Below are 24,712 nucleotides of genomic sequence, written 5' to 3' on the forward strand. Positions count from 1 at the left end.
AGAGCAAGGCACCATTTGAGTGTTCCTGCGAGAATCGTTATTGGCTAAAACATTTGTTCTTTTCTTAGCCAAACGATTACTTTCCTGAATTAATCATTTATTAATTCCCAATAACACTCAAATGCATTAACAGAATTTAAAAATGTTTCACTTCCAAGCTCCAATGTAAAAATCATCTGAAACATTCTGAAAACTGCCTGCATACATGCACAAAAATATTACATACGGGTATTTTTAATGATACAAAATTGCACAAACTCAAAATGACAAACAGTACACAGTTTTGTTGTTATTAGTTGTATTTATTCACAGAGTTGCAAATAAATAAAAGTCCTCAAAATGGGAGAAAATAATGATGCCGACCTTTGGTCATATTATGGTGAGTCCATAGATTATTATAGAAATGTAGAAAATATTGTGATCATTTTTTTTTAGTCTTTTTCACTGGAAGGAGAAGCTAGCACTAGGGAGGCCTCCACACCACTGACTGACAAACTTCAGAACATCTTGACACTCTGGACTGTGGGTTGTCTAGAAATGGAATAAAATATTTAATAATTATAAATTAAAATAGATTGACCATCTTTTTGCTGTACATAAATCAGGATGTTTAAATTTGAATTATGTTGATTTATGAGGAATTCTGCACAAACAATTTTGTCTGCATGCCAGCTTTTTTGTAAGTACTTTAAGCAATACACTCCCCCCTACGGTTGTACAAGTGAAAATATAGGAACTCAAGTAAAACAGTCATGAGCCAAAAGAGGTCAAATATCTACTTCCTGTGAAAACTTGTACTTATTAGCCAAAAAATTGCTCTCTTCTCATGTACACCAGCTTAATTACCAAGACTAGATTACATTTTATTTAATTTTGTGGTAGACTGAGAACAGGAGCTGAATTAATACTAATTGCATTAAGCACGAGTTCAAATCTTCTTGAGGCCCACTACACATTTTATTACTTACTGCTTTTATCCTGAATATTTAGGAACTTTGCAATTACTTACTTTCACTGCCATGAGAAATTTGTTCCAGTCATCTTTGTTCGCTGCTTTTCCAGGTTTTTTGAATTCAATTTTGTTACGAAGTACTGGATAACCTAAGTTATCATGAAATGGTTACTCAGTGTATGAAAATGGTTAGCTTACTTAAGTTCTGAACTGTTTGAGGTAATCTATTTGCAGAGATATCATGACATGTATAGGGACAAAAGGTTCCCTTAGGTTTTTAAACCATAAATATTATTTCCATATAAATCCCAATAACAAAGTGGCTATATGCACCACATGGCATTTAGAGCAAGAAGGTCATGGGTTCAATTCTGATGAGCTGGCTGATCTCGGCCAGGATTTCAACAAACCTTTACAACTAGCCTTTATATATTCCTGGGCTAAGGTGGAGCAAGATCCTTATAAGGTAACATCTGACTTAGTTGTGATATGTCCCAGACCAACTTACATACAAAAAAGTGCACTGGGGCCCACGATTAGATTTATAACAGTAGTGTCACAACCTCCCAGAGAATAGTCAGAGATGCTATAAAGAGATAAAGTTTAGAGGGGATGTGAGGAAGAATGATTTCACCCAGAGGGTGGTGGGAATCTGGAACTCACTGCCTGAAAGGGTGGTGGAGGCAGAAACTCTCACAACATTTAAGAAGTATTTGGATATGCACTTGCGATGCCATGGCATACAAGATTATGGGCCTAGTGCTGGAAAATGGGATTAGAATAGTTAGGTACTTGTTTGACCGGCACAGACTCAATGGGCCAAAGGGCCTTTTTCTGTGCAGTAAGCCTCTGACTCTATGACTCTAATAGGCACAGGCATACAGTATGTCATGAAAATATAATAATTTTTATAAGGTTAATGGGATTTATTGTAAAGTAGTAATAGTGGGGTCTGGATAGTGTGTGTGTGGGACTTAAGTGAATTAAAGACAGCTGCTCTGAAGGCTTTGATGTATCAGAAGAGAAGCTACGTTTGAAATGCTAAATAAGTAAACATGGCTGAAGTTTTAGAATGTGAGGTGTAAAAGGAAAATTTGTATTTTGAGATAAACTAGAGTGGTCATGAATTTCAAAGAGAGGGTGAAATGTTACACTTAACCAGAAGAAGCCAAACAGTGTGTTTATTTTTTCCAAAGCTTACTGATAAAATTGGTACTATGAAAGATTTTTATTATTAGAAACATAAAGTCCAAAGACATATTGAAACAATGGAATTTACATTAAAAAGGGAGGAACATTTATAAAGAAGATGAGGTTATGTGTATGGAAAGAAGAATTCTAAGATCTAACAAGTGTGAAAAGCCTCCAGCCTCTGTGTACCAAGCTACTGCCTGTAGGAAGCGAAGCTGAGAGAATTCACTGTGAGTATCCCTGTCCAGGGCATCGTGTGCTTCGCCTGGGTCTGCTAAAATCTATTTTGTTTTTACTGTTGCCTTAATTGAGATGTAACTGGAAGTTAGATTAATTAGGGGATTTAGAAGTTGTTATAGTAGTAAATTGTAGACCTATGTATGTGCTTAAAATTATTTCTGTTATTAATAAATATTTAATTAAGTTTTATTTAAAAAAAAACTCTCTAAGTTGGTTGAGCCATTACTACTGGATTCAAGGTACGCATCTCAATCAAAATAAAAATTACAAAACAGTTGTGGCAGTTGTTTCAAGTTTCCCTCTGGGATTTGAGCAGTCTAGCATTTAGCATCTGCTGTGCCATAACAAGTATTTTTGGCCAGGACAAGAGAAAGAGGTCATCATTATTGTAGGCACCAAGAAACGAGTACCCAGGCAAGATTATGGTAAATTTAATTAATTCATCTATAATACTATTCACTTTGTACTGACATCCAATTGACATACATGGGTCACTCTATCCCATACATTTTTGGTTGGCAGACACTAGCCATTCCGCCCTCTCGCTTAGTTTTGCATATGTAGACATGATTAACATTAATTAAATCTTAACAAAAGAATACGAGGAATATGAAACATGACAAATCCAATTAGACCCGATTATTCTGTAGGACATTTGGCCCAAATCTTCAGAGCAGAGCTTTGCAGTACCCATGGCTCTGCTCTGCATTTCTGGCCAGATCTTTGGATCCCGGCTTCTTCAGAAATTCACCGAACTACTTCCTCATAGTGCTGGATCACTGGTGGAAGACGAGCCATGCCCCCTTTTAATGACACTTATGCCGTATTCTGTTAGTGCTCACTAACACACTGAAAAGCTTTCGGACATTTAAACAGCTTTTCAGTATGAGTGAATGGGTGAATGTATAGGTGTGTAAATGGTATGGGTAAGGTAAGCGGGTAAGATGGCCAGTAGGTGGGGAGGCCAGTGGGTCAGGGGCACAGGTCAGGAGGGGTAGTCAGGTCAGGGGGTGGGGGGAGTTGGGTCAGGACAGGGGGCTAGTCAGGTTGGGGGTTAGGTGTCAGAGGGTCAGGGGGTAGAGCTGGGTGTTGGGGCTAGTCAGATTAGATTTGGTGGTGTCGATTGTATGGTTACCCAGGAGTTAAGACTAGGATTTTTCTGTGTAACATTTCCTGGGTAACTATCCAGATAAGTCAGAACTTTCCAAAGTCTCTGACTCCAACTCAGGATCAGAGACTTTGAGAGTCCCAGGAAGCAGGGGAATTGCCCATCAGATGTTCAAAATTCCTGGGCATTTCCAACAGAGTCAGTGTACTGGAGCTTCTGCAGGTTCCTGAAATACATCTTGTGGGTACCAACAATTTGGAGACCAGAAGATCTGGGCCATACAATCTACCACAGCAGACTCTGCTCAACTCAATCATTTTCTCATGGAAGATAATCAACTAAATACATATGATCCTTGAATATAAGCATAGAGGGAAAGTAAAAGCATGGGACTGTTGGTCAATGGGAAACTGGGGCTGCATTTACTACTATCGCAGTGGAATGAGTTATTCATGGAGAGCCTGGCACGAAAGGGGCTGGCTATGTTGCTTCATCCTTCTTCCTCCCTCTCCTGCTCCTCAGCTGCTCACCATATAACAAGTAAAGCTTTGAAGTTTTTCCTAACCCCTTCCCTAATAAATCACAATTCCAAAATAATAATCCAATCTGCACCCCAGTTACAAGTCAAACCAGTTGAATTCTGCAGGTGACTCATCCATGATTCCAGCAATACCAGTTCCATAGCAAATCTAAACTCATCCTTATTCTTGTCATCTTTAATTTGCTCCTAAATGCAGCATTGCCCATGCATTTCTCAGCTCACAACTTTGTAAGCAAAATATTTTAAACCTAAATGTGCACCAACAAATTTAACCAGCAATTGCCCCACTCCAGCAATATTTGGCCCATTATTTAGCTCTTTGTTCTCAGTTTTCTCCTTTTTTCTCTCCTGATTTTCTTCCCATCTGTCTTAAAGAATTCAATTTCCTGGATAGCTCTGGAGGAGCCCCTCTGTACTCGACAGAGTGTGTGCAAAGGTTCATTCTGATCTGCTGCAAGCTACACAACTTGCCATTCTGAGGAGACAGATCTTGCAACTGGTTTATTGGTGAGCAGCTGAGGAGCAGGAGAGGGAGGAAGAAGGATGAAGCAACATAGCCAGCCCCTTTCTGGCCAGGCTGTCCACGAATAACTCATTCCACTGCGATAACAGTAAATACAGCCCCAGTTTCCCATTGACCAACAGTCCCACGCTTTTACTTTCCCTCTACGCCTAAGCAGATGTTGTGACACTCAGTGACGATGCAAAAAATAAAAGTCAACAGAAGGAAATTCCATCCAAATCTATAAATCAAACCATGCTATTTTGCTTACTAATCACTCATGCGCATTTTCTAAATACCTGGCTTCCATGTGCCATTGCCTGTCCTAGTTCTCCTACACAGTGCTTGACCTACGGCTGCAGCATGGATTGTAGCAGGCTGCTGAATTTCAAATGGGAGAGAGATGATTGCAATAGTAAGAGCAAATAGCAGGGATAGGAGGATAAATGCTGTCATCATGAGAGAGGACAGCAGATTTGTGGACCACAGAGCCAATACCAATTCTCACTTGACACCTCAGCAATGTCAGTAATCTGTTACAGGATGGATTGCTGGTCTACTGTGACCTGAGTGCCTCCACTGCCTGGGAGTGTCACTCATCTTATGTCTGGATCCTTCCTGATGGACTCAGCAAAGGGTTCTATGCAACACACAAACAGGACAGGGGAGAGAGGGCAGCCCTGCCTGACTCCAGATTTAATTGGAATGCTTTCTGATTCCCACCCATTAATTGAAACTGGACTTCTGATGTTTGTGTAGAGCAATTGGAAATAGTTGCGGATTCCCTCCCCAAACCCCATTTTGGAGAGCACATCCACCATGTAGGTGTGTGATACTCTGTCAAAGGCCTTCTCCTGGTCCAGGCTGATGAGGCAGGTGTCCACAATCCTGTCCCGTACATAGGCAATCATATCCTTGAGTAGCGCAAGGTTGTCAGGGATCTTCCTGCTGGGTACAGCACAGTTCTGGTCAGGGTGGATCACCAACTCCAGAGCAAACCTGACCCGATTGGCGATGACCTTGGACAGAATCTTATAGTCCACATTCAACAGTGAAATGGGTTGCCAATTTCTAACTTCCTCCCTCGCCCCCTTCCACTGTAGATGAGGGTGATGATGCTTTTCCTCATGGATTCTGACATGCTGCTGGCCAGGAGCATACTCCCGTACACTTCTAGCAGGTCTGGGCCGATCCAGTCCCACAGAGCCGAATACAACTCAGCCGGTAAGCCGTCACTTCCAAGAGTTTTACTCTTCTCGAAGGACTCAAGGGCCTCAGTCAGCTCATCAGGAGTTAGCGGTTTGTCCAGACTCTCCCGAGTACTGTTGTCTAAGACCTTCGTGATAGAGGACAGGAAGGACTGGGAGGCCGTGCTGTCTGTGGGCTTCACGTCATACAATCTGGCATAAAAGGATTTGCTGATCCTCAAAATATCAGACTGCAATGACTTTACTGAGCCGTCTTCTTCCTTCAGGTTGCTGATCACAGAGCTCTCTCTGTGTACCTTTTGGAAGTGAGCACATCTCATCCTGCTCCACAGAGCTGACTCTGGAACGGAAGATGATCCTGCAGGCCTCCGAGGCAAAGAGCGAGGCTTGCTGGCTCTTCACCTCTTGGAGTTCCTCCATAACATTGACCCCCATCGACTGCAGCTGGAGCAGGTTCTCCATGTTTTTCTGGAGTCAGAACATGTCCCTCTGTTCCTTTCTAGCCTTCTGATGATGAAAAACATCTTGATGTTCTCTTTGATCGCTTCCCACCAGAGTGTCAGGGACTCAGAGGGATTTCACGGTTCTCCAACCTTTGTAATCCCTCTTGAGTTTGTCAATGTTCTCTGGGGGTCAGCAGTTGCACGTTCAGCTTTCATGTCCCTCTGCCAACCCTCTGGTCTTCCTGTAAGTGGCAGTCAGCCAGTAGGAGGCAGTGGTCAGGGAAGAACACTGCCTTGATGTCAGTGGATCTGACTGTGAATGCATGGGACACAATCAGGAAGTCTATCCTGGAATGGCTGGTCCAGTCTGGCCGCAACCAGGTGTATCTATGTTGCACTCCATCTGCAGAGTTGCTGAAGACATTGTGCAGCTTGGCATCCTTTACCGTTTCCATCAGGAGTCTGGACGTGGACATGGACGATGTCGCCGTCTTCTGCTCGGATCCGCTGTCGGTGTGCAGACTGATCAACATCTGTGACCAGTTTGAACTGGCCTCAGGAGCCAAGGTAAATCATGGCAAGAGTGAGGCCATGTTCTTTGGGAACTGGGCTGACCGATCCTTTGTCCCCTTCACCGTCAGTTGAGATGGCCAGAAGTGCTGAGGATATGGTTCAGAGGGACCAGGACATGCGTTAGAAACTGGAAGGAGTGAGTGGCTATGGTGAAAAGAAAACTGGACATGTGGGAGTGATGCTCCCTCTCCACTGCGGCTAAGAACCTGCTCATCGAATGTGAGGCACTCTCGGTGTTGCAGGTCTGGCCAATTCCAGACTCCTGCGTGGTGGCGCTCACCCGAGCCATCTTTCGCTTTATCTGGAGGCTGAAAATAGATCGTGTTCACAGGGACACGATGTACAAGCCTGTAGATAAAAGCGGAAGAAACGTGCCCAACATCGCCCTCATACTGATGGCCACCTTTGCGTGCGGCTGCATCAAGTGGTGCATAGACCCTCAGTATGCAAACACCAAGTGTCACTACCTGCTGAGATTCTACCTGACCCCGGTGTTGCGAAGGATGGGTCTGGCCACGCTGCCGCGGAACGCTCCAAGTAGTTGGACCGTGCCGTACCACCTGTCTCTCGTGGGAAAATTTATGCAGAGAACCACCTTTGACCACAAATCCATTAGGCAGTGGTCTGCATGTAATGTCCTAGAGGCCCTGAGGGAAAAAGAGATGGCGGATCCTGTCGGATGGTTCCCTGAGCAGACTGTCAAAGTTATTTGGCAGAATGCCTCATCGCCAGAACTTTCCGACAAGCACCTGGACCCTCTGCACGTTACCATCGAGGTGGCTGTGGTGGGGAAGAGACCATTGTTCACCTCCTTGTGGATTGTGTCTTTGCAAAGAAAGTCTGGAGAGAGATGCAGTGGTAGTTGTCGAGGTTTATCCTGAGCAGTTCTGCGACACAGGACTCTGTGGTCTACAGGGCGCACACCGAGACAAACATCAACTGCAGCTGGAGGATCAACTTGGTGAAAGACGCTCTTTAGTCTGACCGAAACTTGTTGGTCTTGTAGTGCAAAGAATTATCCCTGACCAAGTGTTGCAGACTGGCACATTCCAAGGTCCAGGACTACGTGCTGAGGGACGCACTAAAGCTTGGGTCAGCCGCTGCAAAGGCGCAATGGGGAAAGATCACTGTCTAAGACCTTTTTGCCATAGTGCACCGAGGAGCTGGAAATTATATAGAACCCTCGGGCTGTATGACTCACAATGAATGTATGCAGTGAATACTAAATGTATCATAATTGTATTGAAGCACCTCAGAGTGAAACATGATCTACATCGATAAGTTGAATACCAATGCACTTGTCTGTAATGACCATGTTGAAATGTTTGTAATATTCATAGATCATGAACTGCTTCAATACAATCAATGTGGAAAAGTTGAATCTGATTGTACTTTTTGTGATGGCCATTTTGAAATGTTTTGTAATATTCTTTCAGATATTTTATGAATAAAGTATATTTTTCCAAAAAAAAAGGATTTCTGGTCTGCTGTGACACCCTGCAGCTTTTGAACAATGAACACAGAAAATGTTGGAAAAACTCAGCAGGGCTAGCAGCATCTGTGGAGAGAGAAACAGAGTTAACGTTTCGAGTCCATATGACCCTTCTTCAGAGCCTTGCAGTGCTCAAAGCAGGGTCATAAGGACTCGAAACATTAACTCTGTTTCTCTCTCCAAGGAGTTTTTCCAGCATTTTCTGCTTTGGTTTTAGATTTCCAGCATTCGCAGTATTTTGCTTTTATTTTGAACAATGAAGCTGAGCTTGCATTAGAGAAGTCTGAGGTTGCACCACAGCACTCAGGCATAGGGTAGGAGGTATCTAATTTAGTCCCAGCTAGTTCTCACAGATAGCTTACCATTGGACATTGGCAGGCACCTGGCAGCTTTCCCAAGCAGTTGCTTTTAATGTTTGCATCTGTACAATGAGTATCAGCAAGTTATGTGACTAAATAAGAAGACTAAACCTAAATTTCTCACTGTTGCAATACAGGTTAAGGCTACGTTGAAATTAAGACAGTAGATTTTTACCATGCTTTTAAGCCAGATTATAAATGGCCAAGGATTGTTTAATAGATGAAGTGTAAATAAGTGGTCACTTGGTAGTATACAACTTGAGTATAACTGAAAACAGAGACATGTTGCCAAAGCTTTTTGTCTTGTACTCATCAGGACATATATAAGAATGCCAAATTTCAAACAATCACAACAATTTATACTACAGGAGAAAAGGGTGCTGACTGTCTCAGCCAATGAGTCAACTTGCCAACCATTGTTATGGAAGAAGCAATGGAGATGATAAGTCCCCCAAATATGTGTTCCATTTTCCCATCATTGTTATCCCTCAACTAAATGAAATGTAATTAACCCCCAGCTTTACTTAACATAAAATAATAATCACCTGTTATTATACAAGGAAGAGAGCGTATCCCAGTATATACAGCCAATAAAGATGCTTCATAAGTGTCTCGTTCATCTGCTGGTAGGACCTGCTCAACACGCTGATCCATTGACACAGTGAGAACCCAGTCCCTAATTTCCTCTCGCTTATCATCCTGGAAGAAAAAAAGAGTTCAACTACATTTGCTAGGCAAGGAACCGTGATATAAAACATTAATTTGGAGCCAAACTACTGCTAGTAAAATAAGTTCGGAAAGCCTCAGCATTTGTTTCTGATCAGCTGCAGTTAGCTCAGAATATCAGAACACACGTGTAGGATAACATTCTGACCAAGACAACTGACACTTGGGGTAGAATCTTCAGCTCAGTGAGCGGGGACCGCCCTTATTCGCCGAGGCATAAAATGACACAGGGTGACGTTGGGCGTGTGTCTCAATGTCACCGCCCGTCATTCAGATTTTCAGTTCAGCGCTCAGCTGTGCGTCCGCTGAACTGTCAAAGGCCCTATTAAGGCCATTTAACAATCAATTAAATCATTGACCTGAGCTGCCTGTCCAACCTTAAGGTTGGCGGGCAGGCGAAGAGCCCAGGCGGCCTTCACATTTTTCATGGAACCTCATCCACGGGCGGAATGAGGTTTCATGAACGTTATTAAGTGTCGGAAAATTTTTTATTAACATTAATGGACATGTCCCAACTCACGTGACAGTTTCACATGAGGGGACACGTCCTTAAAATTTTTTTCTCCCTTCATTCAATGTTTTATACATGAAACTAATTTCTCTGAGGCACCTCTGTGCCTCAGGGGGATTTGTGCGCTCTTTCACGCGCAGGCCCTGGCTCTCCCTCCTCCTCCCGCCCGCCCGCACAGGGAGTGCACAGCACTTCCGAGCCCATGTCATGCTAGGTGGGCCTTAATTGGCCCACCCACATAAAATAGTGGTGCCCAGCCAATCAGGGGTGCCGATCGGCTGTGCACCCACCCCTGCACAACCCCCCAGACGGGGAGAAAATTCTCCCCTTGAAGTTCTCATGAGGCTTGAAAGAGAAAATATGTTAAAATAAATGGTTAAAACTTTCAAGCTCTAATTTGGGTTAGCCATTGCTCTAAAAGTTACAGGAGTGATCTCAAGCAGACATTACTTGGTATCTCCGTTTAGAACACTTTCTCATTAATGTCTATAAAGGAAGATTAACATATAATTGGGAAATGATTAGTAATCTAGATAAATGATGAAGGTTCAAGGTCTACAGTATACATAAACGGCAGATGAGCCAGGTAACAAACCAGATGTGAAAGATCAAATATGTTTCTGCCCTTGCTGCAGATTTGAAACTGCTCTTATCAAAGACACAAATGACATCCTTTGTGACTGAGATAATGGTCTTTAACATAGCTGACCACATCATCGTCCTCTAACGCTTCTCCACCACATTCAGTAGCACGGGACTGCTTCTCGCTGAGCTCCATTCTTACCAGTCCAATCGTAGCCAGAGACGCATATTTTTTTCATTAATATTCATTCATGGATTTGGGCTTCACTGGTAGGGCCAGCAGTTATTGCTCATGCCCTTGAGAAGGTGGTGATGAGCTGCCTTCTTGAACCCCTGGAGTCCATTTGGTGTACGGACACCCACAGTACTGTTAGGAAGAGAATTCCAGGATTTTGACCCAGCGACAATGAAGAAACAGCGATATAATTCCAAGTCAGGATGGTGAGTGACTTGGAGGGGAACTTCCAGGTGGTGGTGTTCCCTACTATCTGCTGCCCTTGTCCTTCTAGATGGTAGTGGTCGTGGGCTTGGAAGATGCTGTTGGAAGAGCTTTGCTGAGTTCTTATTAAATATGTGACTATACATTGTAATGAGAAAAATGGGCATTAGCAAAAAGAATGAATTTATCTAAAAAGCAGATTCGCTCAAATAACAGCTGGTAACTTGAGAACAGCACAGCAGCTTATCACTATGTGAAAAGAGAAGATAGTTAATTTTTTAGGTGTCAAGGTGACTTGGAGGGGAACTTCCAAATGGGAACAACACCACCTATTTGCTACCCTTGTCCTTCTAGATGGTAGTGGTCATGGGTTTGGAAGGTGCTGCCTGAGGAGCCTCGGTGAGTTCCTGTAGTGCATCTCGTAGATGGTACACACTGCTGCTACTGTTCGGTGGTGGTGGAGGGAGTGAGTGTTTGTGGATGGGGTGCCAATCCAGTGGGCTGCTTTATCCTGAACAGTGTCAAGCTTCTTGAGTGTTGTGGGAGCTGCACTCATCCAGGCAAGTGGGGAGTGTTCCATCATACTCCTAATTTGTACCTTGCAGATAGTGGACAGACTTTGGGGAGTCAGGAGGTGAGTTATTCATTGCATGATTCCAAGCCTCTGAACTGCTCTTGTAGCCACAGTATTTATATGGCCAGTCCAGTTCAGTTTCTGGTCAATGGTAATCCCAGGATGTTGGTAGTGGGGGAATTCAGTGGTGGTAATACCACTGAATGTCATGGGGCGGTGGTTAGATTCACTCTTGTTGGGGATGGTCATTGCCTGGCACTTGTGTGGCGCATGTGTTACTTGTCACTTGTCAGCCCAAGCCTGGATATTCATCCAGGTCTTGCTGCATTTGGACATGGACTGCTTCAGTGTCTGAGGAGTCGTGAATGGTGCTGAACATTGTGCAATCATGAGCGAACAAACCCACTTCTAACCTTATGATGGAAGGAAGGTCATTGATGAAGCAGCTGAAGATGGTTGGGCTGAGGGCACTACGGCGAGGAACTCCTGGAGCTGAGATGAGTGACCTCCAACAACCACAACAATCTTCCTTTGTGCGAGGTATGACTCCAACCAGCGGAGAGTTTTCTCCCTGATTCCCATTGACTCCAGTTTTGCTAGTGCTCCTTGATGCCACACTCTGTCAAATACTGCCTTGATGTCAAGGGCAGTCACTCTCACCTCACCTTGGGAGTTCAGCTCTTTTGTCCATGTTTGAACCAAGGCTATAATGAGGTCAAGAAGTGAGTGGCCTTGGCAGAACCCAAACTGGGTATCAGTGAGCAGGTTATTGCTCAGCAAGTACCGCTTGGTAGCACTGTTGATGACGCCATCCATTTCTTTACTGATGATCGAGAGTAGACTGATGGGGTGGTGAATGGCCCAGTTGGATTTGTCCTGCTTTTTGTGTACAGGACATACCTGGGCAGTTTTCCACACAACCGGATAGATGTCAGTGTTGTACCTGTACAGGAAACTTGGCTATGGGTGCAGCAAGTTCTGGAGCACGTCTTCAGTGCTATGGCTGGAATATTGTCAGGGCCCATTAGCCTTTGCAGTAGCCAGTGCCTTCAATCATTTCTTGATATCACATGGAGTGAATCAAATTGGCTGAAGACTGGCATCTGTGATGCAAGGGACTTCCAGAGGAGGCCAGGATGGATCATCCACTTGACACTTCTGGCTGAAGATTGTAGCAAATGCTTTATCTTTTGCATTGATATGCTGGGCCCCCTCCAACATTGAGAATGGGGATAGTGCGGAGCCTTCTCCTCCAGTGAATTGTCTAATTGTCCACCATCATTTACGACTGGATGTGGCAGCACTGCACAGCTTAGATCTGCTCCGCTGGTTGTGGGATCGCTTGGCTCTGTCTATCACTTGCTGCTTAAGCTGTTTGGCATGCAAGTAGTCCTGTATTATAGCTTCACCAGGTTGACACCTCATTTTTAGGTATGCCTGGTGCTGCTCCTGGCATGCTCTTTTGCACTCTTCATTGAACCAGGGTTGATCCTCTGGTTTGATGGCAGTGTGGGGGATATGCTGGGCCATGAGGTTACAGGTTGTGTTCAAGACAATTCTGCTGCTGCTGATGGCCCACAGCGCCTCATGGATGTCCAGTCTTGAGTTGCTAGATCTTTTCGAAATCTATCCCATTTAGCATGGCAGTGCCACACAACATAATGCAGGGTATCCTCAATGTGAAGGCGGCACTTCGTCTCCAGAACAACTGTGCAGTGGTCACCCCTACTGATACTGTCATGGACAGATGCATCTGCAGCAGGCAGTTTGGTGAGAGTGAGGTCAAGTATGTTTTTCCCTCTTGTTGGTTCCCATACCATCTCCTTTAGGACTTGGCCAGCTCAGTCAGTAGTGTTGCTACTGAGCCATTCTTAGTAATGGACATTGCAGGGTCGACAGTTACTGAGTTTGCCGTTGTCGTTTCCTGTGCACAGGTCAATGCCGGGTGGTCCGTCCGGTTTCATTCCTGATACAGGCCATTGACTGATACAGACCATTACAGAGGACTTTTAAGAGTTAACCACACTGAGTCACATGTAGGCCAGATTTCCTTCCCTAAAGGGTTTCCTTCCTTAGATAGGTTTTACAACAATCAACAATAGACTTTGAATCCAATGAAAATCTGGAATTAAAATTCCACTACACAATCCACCGTTGCGGGATTAAAACCTGGTCCCCCAGAGCATTACTCTGGGTCTCTGGATTGCCAGTCTAGTGGCAATACCACAACATCATCACCTCCCCTCATAGAATGGCTTCACTTCCTACTACTTCACTGTTACCTCTGGTCTCCTCCAATACCTTTCCTATTTTCATCTCCATGCTGCCCTTAAGTGGAATCATCTGCAACAATAGTCTCAGTTTCCATATGCATGCTGACGACACTCAACTCAACTTCACCACTACCTCTCTTGACTCCTCACTGTCTCTAAATGCTCACACTTGTCCACTAATTGCTGAATGAGAACAAATTTCCTCCAACTAGGAAGATCCAAACTGGTGTCTTCATCCCCCACCATGACCTCTGTTTCATATCAAGCGACTCCATCTCACTCCATGGCCACCATCTGAGGCAGGATTTGCAACCTGGGGGCTGGATTTTCCAATCAGGAACTAGGCGTGGCAGCTGGCTGCGGGACCCAACCTCATGCAGTGCGCTTTAGGTATGCCCACAGGGAGTTTCAAATCTTCAGCCAATTCAAGACCAAAGAGCAGGATCAGTGTCCACTCAGGGAAGGTGAGTAGGCTCCCAACTCTGGAGGGCCATTGGGAGGCCCTCTAGCACACAAAGATCAGCAACAGAGCTGAACTCCCAAGGTGAGGAGAGAATGACTGCCCTTGACATCAAGGCTGCTTTGGACCAAGTGTGACATTAAGGAGCACTTGTAAAACTGGAGTCAATGGGAATCAGGGGGAAAACTCTCCACTGGTTGGAGTCATACCTAGCTCAAAGGAAGATGGTTGTGCTTGCTGGAGGTCACGCATCTCAGTTCCAGGACATCACTGCAGGAGTTCCTCAGGATAGTGTCCTAGACCCAACCATCTTCAGTTGCTTTAGCAATGACCTTCCTTCCATCATAAGGTCAGAAGTGGGGATGTTCGCTGATGATTGCACAACGTTCAGCACCATTCGCGACTCCTCAGATACTGAAGCTGACCGTATCCAAATGCAGCAAGAGCTAGACAATATCCAGGCTTGGGCTGACAAGTGGCAAGTAACATTCACGCCACACAAATGCCAGGCAATGACCATCTCCAACAAGAGAGAACCCAACCACAGCCTCATGACATTCAATGGCATTACCATCACTGCGATGAATAACTCACCTCCTGACATCCCAAAGCCTATCCACCATCTACAAGGCACAAGTCAGGAGTGTGATGGGATATTCCCCATTTGCCTGGATGAGTGCAGCTCCCACAACACTCAAGAAGTTTGACACCATCCAGGATAAAGCTGCCCCACTGGATTGGCATCATATCCACAAACACTCACTCCCTCCACTATTGATGCACAGTAGCAGCAGTGTGTACCACCTACAAGATGCACTGCAGGAATTCACCAAGGCTCCTCAGGCAGCACCTTCCAAACCCACGACCACTACCATCTAGAAGGGCAAGGGCAGCAGATAGATGGGAACACCACCACCTGGAAGTTCCCCTCCAAGTCACCTTGACACCTAAAAAATTAACCTCTTTTCACATAGTGATAAAACTGCTGTGCTGTTCTCATGTTACCAGTTGTTATTTGAGCGAATCTGCTTTTTAGATAAATTCATTTTTTTTATTAGTGCCCATTTTTCTCATTACAATATATAGTCATATATTTAATAAGAACTCAACAAAGCTACTCCAACAGCACCTTCCAAACCCACGACTGCTACCATTTGGAAGGACAAGGGCAGCAGATAGATGGGAGCACCACCAACTGGAAGTTCTCCTCTAAGCCACTCTTCATCCTGACTTGGAAATATATCCCCATCCCTTCCCTGTCACTGGGTCAAAATCCTGGAACTCCCTTTCTAACAGCACTGTGGGTGCACCTATACCACATGGACTGCAGCAATTCTAGAAAGCAGCTCACCAACACTTTCTCAAGGGCAACTAGGGATGGGCAATAAATGCTGGCCCAGCCAGCGAAGCCCACATCCTGCAAATGAATAAAAAGTCACCTATTCCAAATACTCTTCAACTTAGGGGCTTTTGAACAGGGCAGCTGTGACTCAAAAACAAACTAAGGCTGCAGTAGAAAAGAAACACCTCATTAAAAAATTCCAATCCAGGATTCAGATCTAGGATATAGATTTGGATTCACATGATATTATTGCCAATAGACATGACACATATTACACAGACCCATGACATTTCTTTTTGAACTTACCAAAACGTGCTGTTTTACAGGAACAGGTATTTCAAATGGAATATCTGTATCTTGAAAATCAGAATGATCAAGTGCATCAAGATTCCCCTCCTCAATCGCCTGTAAACATAAGATGTGCAAGAACATTATGATAATCTTTAGTCAGCACTTTGAAGACTATTTTGTTCTCAGGGCCTATTGACTCTAGTGTTTTAACTTCAAGGAGAGAACACGGTTAACAACAGGAACAGTAATTTGCATTTATATAGCACCTAGAGCATACTAAAACTACCCAAGGCACTTCATAGGAGCGGTATCAAACAAAATTCGGCATTAAACTACATGAGGAGACATCAAGGCAGATGATCAAAAGCTTGGTCAAAAAGGTAGGTCTTAAGAAGCATTTTAAAGGAGAAAAGGGGGATAGTGAGATGGTGAGTTGAGGAAGGAAATTCCAGAGAGTTTCTCCCTCTCTCAGGCAGTCCCTCGGGGTTGAGGATGACTTGCTTCTACACTAATGTTGATGACAGAGTGAATTAGGTAATGGACCATCCAGCAGTTGTTGGCTCCTGTCATGACATAGGTGATACGCACGCCCTCATTTGGACAATGACAGAGAGGAGCCGGCGTCAGTGCTTGGAGTAAGGGTGTTGCTATGAAGCCTTGTACTTGTCCCTCTGATGGAACAAGGTGTTGGTAATGACAAGGCCATGTTCTAGGCATTTTGTCAGGAGCAGGGTGCCATCGGTGACGGATTTCCCTACCTCCTCTCTACCGATTACATCTCCTCAGAGGTCTGTGTCCCTCCCAACTCTGGCGTTGAAGTCACCAAGGAGGATCAACTGATCATCCATTGGGGCTCTGTCCAGGGATTGTTCAAGGCTGGAGTAAAATTCCTCTTTGGACTCGTCTGTAACATCCAGTATTAGGGCGTATGCACTGAGGACTGTAGCGCATTGGTTCTGGTCTAGGGTGAGCCGAAGCGTCATAAGGCACTCGTTTATCCTGCAAGGGGTGCCTATGAGATGGCCAACTACTTCATTTCTAATGGCAAAGCCAACCATGTGGAGTTCTTCTACTGTTTTACCTTTCCAGAAGAAAGTGTAACCACCACCTCGTTCCTTGAGCTGGCCTTACCCTGCCTGCCAGGTCTTACTTAGGGCAGCGATGTCAATGTCCAAATGTCTGAGCTCCCAGGCAACAATGGGAGTATGCTGTTCCAGTCTGTCACTGTTGGGTTTGTCCATGTGCGTCCTTGCATTTCAGGTCCTAAACTTCATTTTAACGGGGTGGAAGATGCCTGCTGTGAGATCTTTTAATGTGGGATGACTGTGCACATCAGCTGCCACACAGGCTTCATGCAACAAAGCACTGGTCCAGTGGCAAGGAGGTCCGAGATGACTGGAGGCCAGGCTCCACTGTGTGGGCCTAGAATATAAAGACACACATTTTCCCACTCCCTCCTTTCTCCTTCCCACAGGACCTCTCTCCCTGGGATTTATAAAGAGCAGTGGCGGCCTCGTGATCTCACTGTTGGCCCATGCTGCACCACTCCGGGCAGTAACCACCAGGTGGTGATTCCAGCTCTTCTGGATGCTGATCGCTGTCTCTGGGCCCTCTGTTTGCCTGTTTTTCTAGGCGATGGTTACTGCTTCTGGGCGCTCATCTGCTCTGGCTCTCCACTGCCAATTGCCTCTCCGCTGAAGGCACAGTTGCCAATGATGGAGTGATTAAAACCAGCGATGGTCGTGGCCAGAATTGGAGGACAGCACATATCTTAGAGCACTGTAGGGTTGGAAGAGATTAAGATAGGAGGAGACAAGGTCATGGAGGAATTTGAAAAAAAGGATGAGAATCTTAAAATCAAGGCATTGCTTAACCAGGTGCCAGTCTAGGTCAGCAAGAACAAGTGTGATGTGTGAATAGAGCAGCATGGTTTTGGTTGACCTCAAATTTCTGCAGTTTAGAATGTGGAGGCCCTTGTGTTACAATAGTCAAGTCTAGAGGTAACAAAGGCATGAGTGCGGATTTCACCATTAGGTGAGTCACAATGGGGCATAAGTTCAAGGTGAGGGGCAGGAGGTTTAGGGGGGTGTGAGGAAAAAACTTTTTTACCCAGAGGGTGGTGACGGTCTGGAATGCGCTGCCTGGGAGGGTGGTGGAGGCGGGTTGCCTCACATCCTTTAAAAAGTACCTGGATGAGCGCTTGGCACATTCAAGGCTATGGGCCAAGTGCTGGTAAATGGGATTAGGTAGGTAGGTCAGGTGTTTCTCACATGTCAGTGCAGGCTCGATGGGCTGAAGGGCCTCTTCTGTACTGTGATTCTGTGAGAGTTAAGGCGGGGTGGAATCAGGCAATCTTATGGTGTTGGAAATGGGCTGTCTTAGTGATGACGCAGATATGTGGTCGGAGGCTCATCCCAGAGTCAAATATGACACCAAGGCTGCGAACACCGTGGTTTAACCTCAGTGGCTAGAATTTTTTTTAAAAAATTCTTTCATGGGATATGGGCGTCAAATGCAAGGCCAGCAGTTCTTGGCCATCCCTAATTGCCCTTGAACTGACCTTGCTAGGTCATTACAGACGGCAGTTAAGAGTCAACCACTTTGCTGTGGGTCTAGAGTCACATGTGGGCCAGACCAGGTAAGGATGGCAGATTTCCTTCCGTAAATTTTTTTTAATTCATTCTCGGGATGTGGGCGTCGCTGGCTGGGCCAGCATTTATTGCCCATCCCTGGTTGCCCTTGAGAAGGTGGTGGTGAGCTACCTTCTTGAACCGCTGCAGTCCATGTGGTGTAGGTACACCCACAGTGCTGTTAGGAAGGGAGTTCCAGGATTTTGACCCAGTGACAGTGAAGGAACGGCGATCTATTTCCAAGTCAGGATGGTGAGTTACTTGGAGGGGAACTTCCAGGTGGTGGTGTTCCCATCTATCTGCTGCCCTTAGTCCTTCTAGATGGTAGAGGTCGTGGGTTTGGAAGGTGCAGTCTACGGAGCCTTGGTGAATTCCTGCAGTGCATCTTGTAGATGGTACACAATGCTGCTATTGTGCGTCGGTGGTGGAGGGAGTGAATGTTTGTGGATGTGGTGCCAATCCAGTGGGCTGCTTTGTTCTGGTTCTTGAGTGTTGTGGGGGTTGCACTCATCCAGGCAAGTGGGGAGTATTCCATCACATTCCTGACTTGTGCCTTGTAGATGATGGACAGGCTTTGGGGATTCAGGAGGTGAGTTACCTGTCGCAGGATTCCTAGCCTCTGACCTGCTCTTGTAGCCACAGTATTTATTTGGCTAGTCCAGTTCAGTTTCTGGTGAACTCCAGGATGTTGATTGTAAGGGTTTCAGTGATGGTAATGCCATTGAACATCAAGGGGAAATTGAAGAGTCCTATGGACTCAAAACGTTAACTGTGTTCCTCTCCGCAGATGCTGTCAGACCTGCTGAGTTTTTCCAGGTATTTTTATTTTTGTTTTTAATCAAGGGGCAATTGTTGGATTCTCGCTTGTTGGAGATGGTCATTGCCTGTCACTTGTGTGGCATGAATGTTACTTGCCACTTGTCAGCCCAAGCTTGGATATTGTCCAGGTCTTGCTGCATTTGGATATGGACAGCTTCAGTATCTGAGGAGTTGTGAATGATGTTGAACATTGTGCAATCATCAGCAAACATCCCGCTTCTGACCTTATGATAGAAGGAAGGTCATTGATGAAGCAGCTGAAGATGGGCTGAGGACACTATCCTGAGGAACTCCTGCAGTGATATCCTGGAGCTGAGCTGAGTGACCATCAACAACCACGATCATCTTCCTTGGTGCTAGGTATGACTCCAACCAGTGGAGAGTTTTCCCTCCGATTCCCACTGACTCCAGTTTTGCTCGGGCTCTTTGATGCTACACTCGGTCAAATGCGACCTTGATGTCAAGGGCAGTCACTCTCACCTCACCTTGGGTGTTCAGCTCTTTTATCCATGTTTAAACCAAGACTGTAACGAGGTCAGGAGCTGAGTGGCCCTGACAGAACCCAAACTGGGCGTCAGTGAGCAGGTTATTGCTAAGCAAATGCCGCTTCATAGCACTGTTGATGAGCCCTTCCATTACTCTCCCAATGATCGAGAGTAGACTGACGGGGCGGTAATTGGTCAGTTTGGATTTGTCCTGCTTTTTGTGTACAGGACATACCTGGGCAATTTTCCACATGGCTGGGAAGATGCCAGTGTTGTAGCTGTACTGGAACAGCTTGGCCAGGGGTGCAGCAAGCTCTGGAGCACAAGTCTTCAGTACTATTGCTGGAATGTTGGAATTTGTTGTGGGAAACAAAAGCAATGTCTTAAGTATTCCCAATATTTAGTCAGGGGAAATTCTTGCTTATCCTGTACTGGATGTTAAACAAGCAGTCTGACAATTTGGTGACGGTGAAGGGGTTGAGAGAGGTGGCAGTAATGTAGAGCTGGTTATCATTAGTATATATTTCGAAACCAACACTGTTTTCCGAACATGTTACCAAGGGGCAGCATTTAGATGAGCAATAGGACAGGACCAAGGATAGTTTCTATAGATCCTTTAGGGTTTTGAGGCAACGTTGAGGAAGTGGGAGGTTGCACATTATCTCTGGCTACAACTCAATAGATATGAATGGAAGTAGGCCCACCCATTTAGATGATAGAAGGATTGGAGGAGGATGGTGTGGTAAACTGTGTTGAAGGCTGCAGATAAGACAAGAAGGATGAGGATAGATGGGTTATCACAGTCACAGCCACAAAGAATGTCATTTGTAACTTCGATAATGAACATTTCAGTACTGAGGCAAGGCAGAAAACTGACAGGGAGGATTCAAATAACGAATTGCTGGAAAAATGGGCATGAATTTGGGATGTGACAACATGTCCAAGGACTTTGGAGAAAAATGGAAGGGTGGAAATAGGGCAGTAGTTTGCCATGACAAAGGGATCAGGGTGGGTTTTTTGAGGAGAGGTGCGGTGACAACAGATTTAGGGCTGCGGGGGGTGGTGGGGGAAACAGTACCTGAAGAGAGGGAACCGTCAACAATATCAGCTAATACCAGGCCCAAAAAGGGAACAAAAACAAAAATACCTGGAAAAACTCAGCAGGTCTGACAGCATCTGCGGAGAGGAATACAGTTAACGTTTCGAGTTGAACTTGAAACGGTAACTGTATCCCTTCCACAGATGCTGTCAGACCTGCTGAGTTTTTCCAGGTATTTTTGTTTTTGTTTTGGATTTCCAGCAACTGCAGTTTTTTGCTTTTATCTTAGTGCCCAAAAAGGCAAGTTAGGAGGTCAATTCTAAATAAAAGGGGTTAATATGGGAACCCATGTGGTCCTAGCTATGCACGCATTTTCGTGGATTTTGTAGAATATTCTTTGTTCCATTCCTACTCAAGCTACCTCTTTCACCTCCTTTTCCAGTACATTGATGTTGGTGCCATTTCCTGTTCTTGCCCTTGTTAGGGAACGTTAACATTTAAAGAAGAAATCTGAACACCAACCAATTAACTGACGGAACTACACCACAAGGTTTCACGTTTTAAACAAAAACAAACTTTATTGTATATCAAAAAGATTTAAACAAAGTAAGCATTATTAACTTAACACTATAAACTACGTACATTATAAACTCAATTTTACTTTTTACTTCCCCCCCCCCCCCAAGAATTCCCTATACTTTACAACAATCTCCTCTCTAGAGACCAACCCAAAAGTTTCAACAGCATCTTCCAAACCCACGCCCTCTACCACCTAGAAGGACAAGGGGCAGCAGATGCAAGGCAGCTCAACACCACCTTCTCAAGTACAATTAAGGATGGGCAATAAATACTGGCCTAGCCAGCAACACCCACAACCCATGAACAAATTTTAAAAAGTGTGCCACAGCCTCCAGAATTTATTTTAATTCTCCTCAGTGTTCCAGCTGTCTTCTATGGGGGTCCTTTCTTTAGCTTTTCGGCTATGCGACCCTCCATCTTTTCCTTTACCGACTGCATGACTATGGATGCCTCAGCTCCTTGTTCAGGTTGCTGGCAGACATCCAATTGCCTTCCCACAGCTTTCCAAAGCTCTGCTGACTGCTTTCTGCCACAAGGCTTTGTGAGGAGCATTGTAGATTACTTCCACTAGCTGCAAGCTAGAGCAAATCTTCCAGCTGCTTTTCCACTTGAAATCCAAACTGAGATAGAGCCCCACCCACATTCCATGTGGTGAATGATGAAGTGAGTATTTTCTCTGCTTGATGTGCAGGCCTAACTGACTATCATTTCATGATGGTTCCCTGAATCCGGGTGAATGCATCCTATACCAAAGCAACGATACAACTGTCTCTGTCTGTTACCAAACTGAACTGCTTGCTTCTGTCAGCCAACACACATTGACAAGTTCTTTTGTTGAGCTTTTGAATCAAGGCTCCACCCTGAATCATTATTTCTATTGCATTGTGGCATGTTTAAGGATGGTTCAAACAAAAATTCAAACAAATTATCTTGCCTTCAAGGCCACTCTGTGTAACTCAAACAAATAATTTATATTGCTAAAGGAGTTTTATGACCCTTTCTCCAGATCTCCTGGGTCAATGAAGTAACCCCATGTTTGTAAAACTGATTTCAGCTTCCTTTTAGCTAGAACTACATACATAGTTCAAATCTTTTACTGAAGCAAGGGCAGGCCTTCTAGCTCTACCAAACTATTGTTTTTTGCTCTTGCAGCTCTACCCATGACATTTCAAGATAAACATTGGCTACCTTTTAAGTGTAATAAACTCAGACTTGTTTGAATTGCAGTTATATCAGAGTTATTACCAGTTTCTCAATCAGATGTCCACTTACCTTACATTTAACACTTTAACCTCCAACATAAATGTTATAAACCTAAAACTAAAAGTTATATTCTAAAACATATAAGTTATGAAACAGATTTTGCAACACCCTGAACTGGAAAATTTCATCAACTTTGCTCCCAAATTCTACCCTTCTCTTGCCTTCACATGTTCCATTTCCTTATCCTTCCTCAACACCTATGGCTCTATTTCCAGGGATAGACTATCAACCATATCTATTAAATTCCTCAGCTACCTTGACTACACTTTTTCCAACCTCATTTCCTGCAAGGGCTCTATTTCTTTCTTCCAGTTTCTCATCTCTGTCGCATTGGTTCTGATGATGTCACCTTACATACCTATGATTTCAAAATGTCTACCCTCAACCAAGGATTCCCCTCCACCATGGCCGGTGGGGCCCTTGACCATGTCTGTTCCATTTCCCATACTCTCTTCTCACCCCTTTCCGTCCCTCTGGAACCATGACAGGGTCGCCCTTGTTCTCATCCTCCACCCCAACAGCCTCCACATTCAACAGACCATCTTCCACCATTTTCACCATCTTCGGTGTGATTTCACCACCAAACACAGCTTTTCCTCCCCTCCCCTTTCAGTATTCTGACGAGGACAATTCCCCGCATGACACTCTGGTCCAGTTCTCAAACAAAGATCAATAGATTTCTAGACATTAAAGATATCAAGGGATATGGGGATAGTGCAGGAAAAGGGCATTGAGGTAGAAGATCAGCCAAGATCTAATTGAATGGTGGAGCAGGCTTGATGGGGTGAATACCTAGTTCTGCTCCTACGTTCCCTTCCCTTCTCATGCGAGTATAGGCAAGAACCCTGAACACTCCAAACAGTTAAAAAAAAAGCAGCTCTTTCACTTTAGTACACTGTAGTTTCTGCTCACATGTGGTCTCCTGCTCACTGGGGAAATGCTGGGGCATGTTGGGACTGCTTCTTGATGCATCCTGCCACCGGGGAGGTTACCCAGCAGCAGGAATGGCAGCATCGCAGCTGCCCAACAAATGGAGGCGGGGGACAAATTTAGACAATTAAAGGCTCCATTAAGAGCCATTTTCCTGGGTTGATGTCATTTTGCCAGCGGCTGATCTGTGCCCGCACCCCACCCCCCCCACCCCGGCCCCCACCCGCCCAACCTGCAAACGGGAGGCTTCTCTGCGGCTTCCTGGGGGCATTGGATCCGGAGGCTCTATGACCCAAAGTGGTGACCACCAGCAGCATAGGCCAGCCTCACATTCCCAATGCTGCCGCTGGAGGGGCATCCCCACCAATCACCAGGGCCTTGCCTACTTGGCCCCGGCAAAAATAAACTCTGTGCCACCTCTATGACGCTGCCTCAAAATGGGGCTGCTCTCACGTTTCCCTTGCTGCCTCAGCAGCAGCGCCTGTCTTGGTGGTGTGGACAAGGCTGCAGTGCTGCCAACCCTCTGACTGGGCCGGCAGAGTGGAAGGCTGCTCGCCTTCCTTAATTGGCCACCTCCCCCTGCCTGCCGGTTCCTGATTGACTCCTCCTGGCAATATCACAGGGGAAGCTTCACCTTCCATCCATGCGTGCTGGCCACCTGAAAAGCTCCCCGAAGTAAAGACCTCACCTGTTCTGAGAAGATCCCGCCCACTGGGTGTGATTCAGGCTGCTATGCTCTGGTTACACCCGCTGTGGAACTCTGCTGTTCACACTGCTAAAGCTCACAGGATCAGGGGAGAAACTAGCAGAACCTCTCCCACCAAAGACCCAATAAAGCACCCTTACAATTTTAAGGGGTCGGGGGGGGTGGTGGATGTTATCATATTCCTCTGGTGAAAGTGGTAGTTGGGGTCCCTGTGTCCGTGTCACTTAAATTATTTGATTAAAGCACATCTCCTGCAATTCCCCCACCCAACCCCAACCTGGTCCTCTCCCCTAATGCAGCACACTTTGTACCCTTCAGGTGACCGATATGCTTCATTTCATATGGCATACAGGCCTCATACCATATGCTAGGCATCACTGAGGGGGTTCCCACTCTCAGCCCTATGCCTCTATGTCAGAAACCTGTACGGGGTTTCTATAACCAAACAAGGCCC

The 24,712-nt window shown here is 45.2% G+C and overlaps 1 protein-coding gene across 2 annotated transcripts in view; it reads right to left on the reverse strand.

Annotated features, from left to right (window-relative positions):
• Positions 1–281: 281 nt before the first annotated feature.
• ift172 (intraflagellar transport 172) overlaps positions 282–24,712 on the reverse strand; it is a 154,458-nt gene continuing 130,027 nt past the window's right edge. For both annotated transcript variants that reach the window (XM_041188324.1, XM_041188323.1), the window contains 4 exons: positions 15,823–15,921; positions 9,155–9,308; positions 1,010–1,101; positions 282–531 (listed from right to left, as the gene is read on the reverse strand). In XM_041188324.1, coding sequence (XP_041044258.1) covers positions 442–531; positions 1,010–1,101; positions 9,155–9,308; positions 15,823–15,921 — 435 coding nt within the window. In that variant the 3' untranslated portion in view covers positions 282–441. The remainder of the gene's footprint in view (positions 532–1,009; positions 1,102–9,154; positions 9,309–15,822; positions 15,922–24,712) is intronic.

This window comes from Carcharodon carcharias, chromosome 5, assembly GCF_017639515.1.
Source record: "Carcharodon carcharias isolate sCarCar2 chromosome 5, sCarCar2.pri, whole genome shotgun sequence".
Taxonomy (NCBI): Eukaryota; Metazoa; Chordata; class Chondrichthyes; order Lamniformes; family Lamnidae; genus Carcharodon; species Carcharodon carcharias.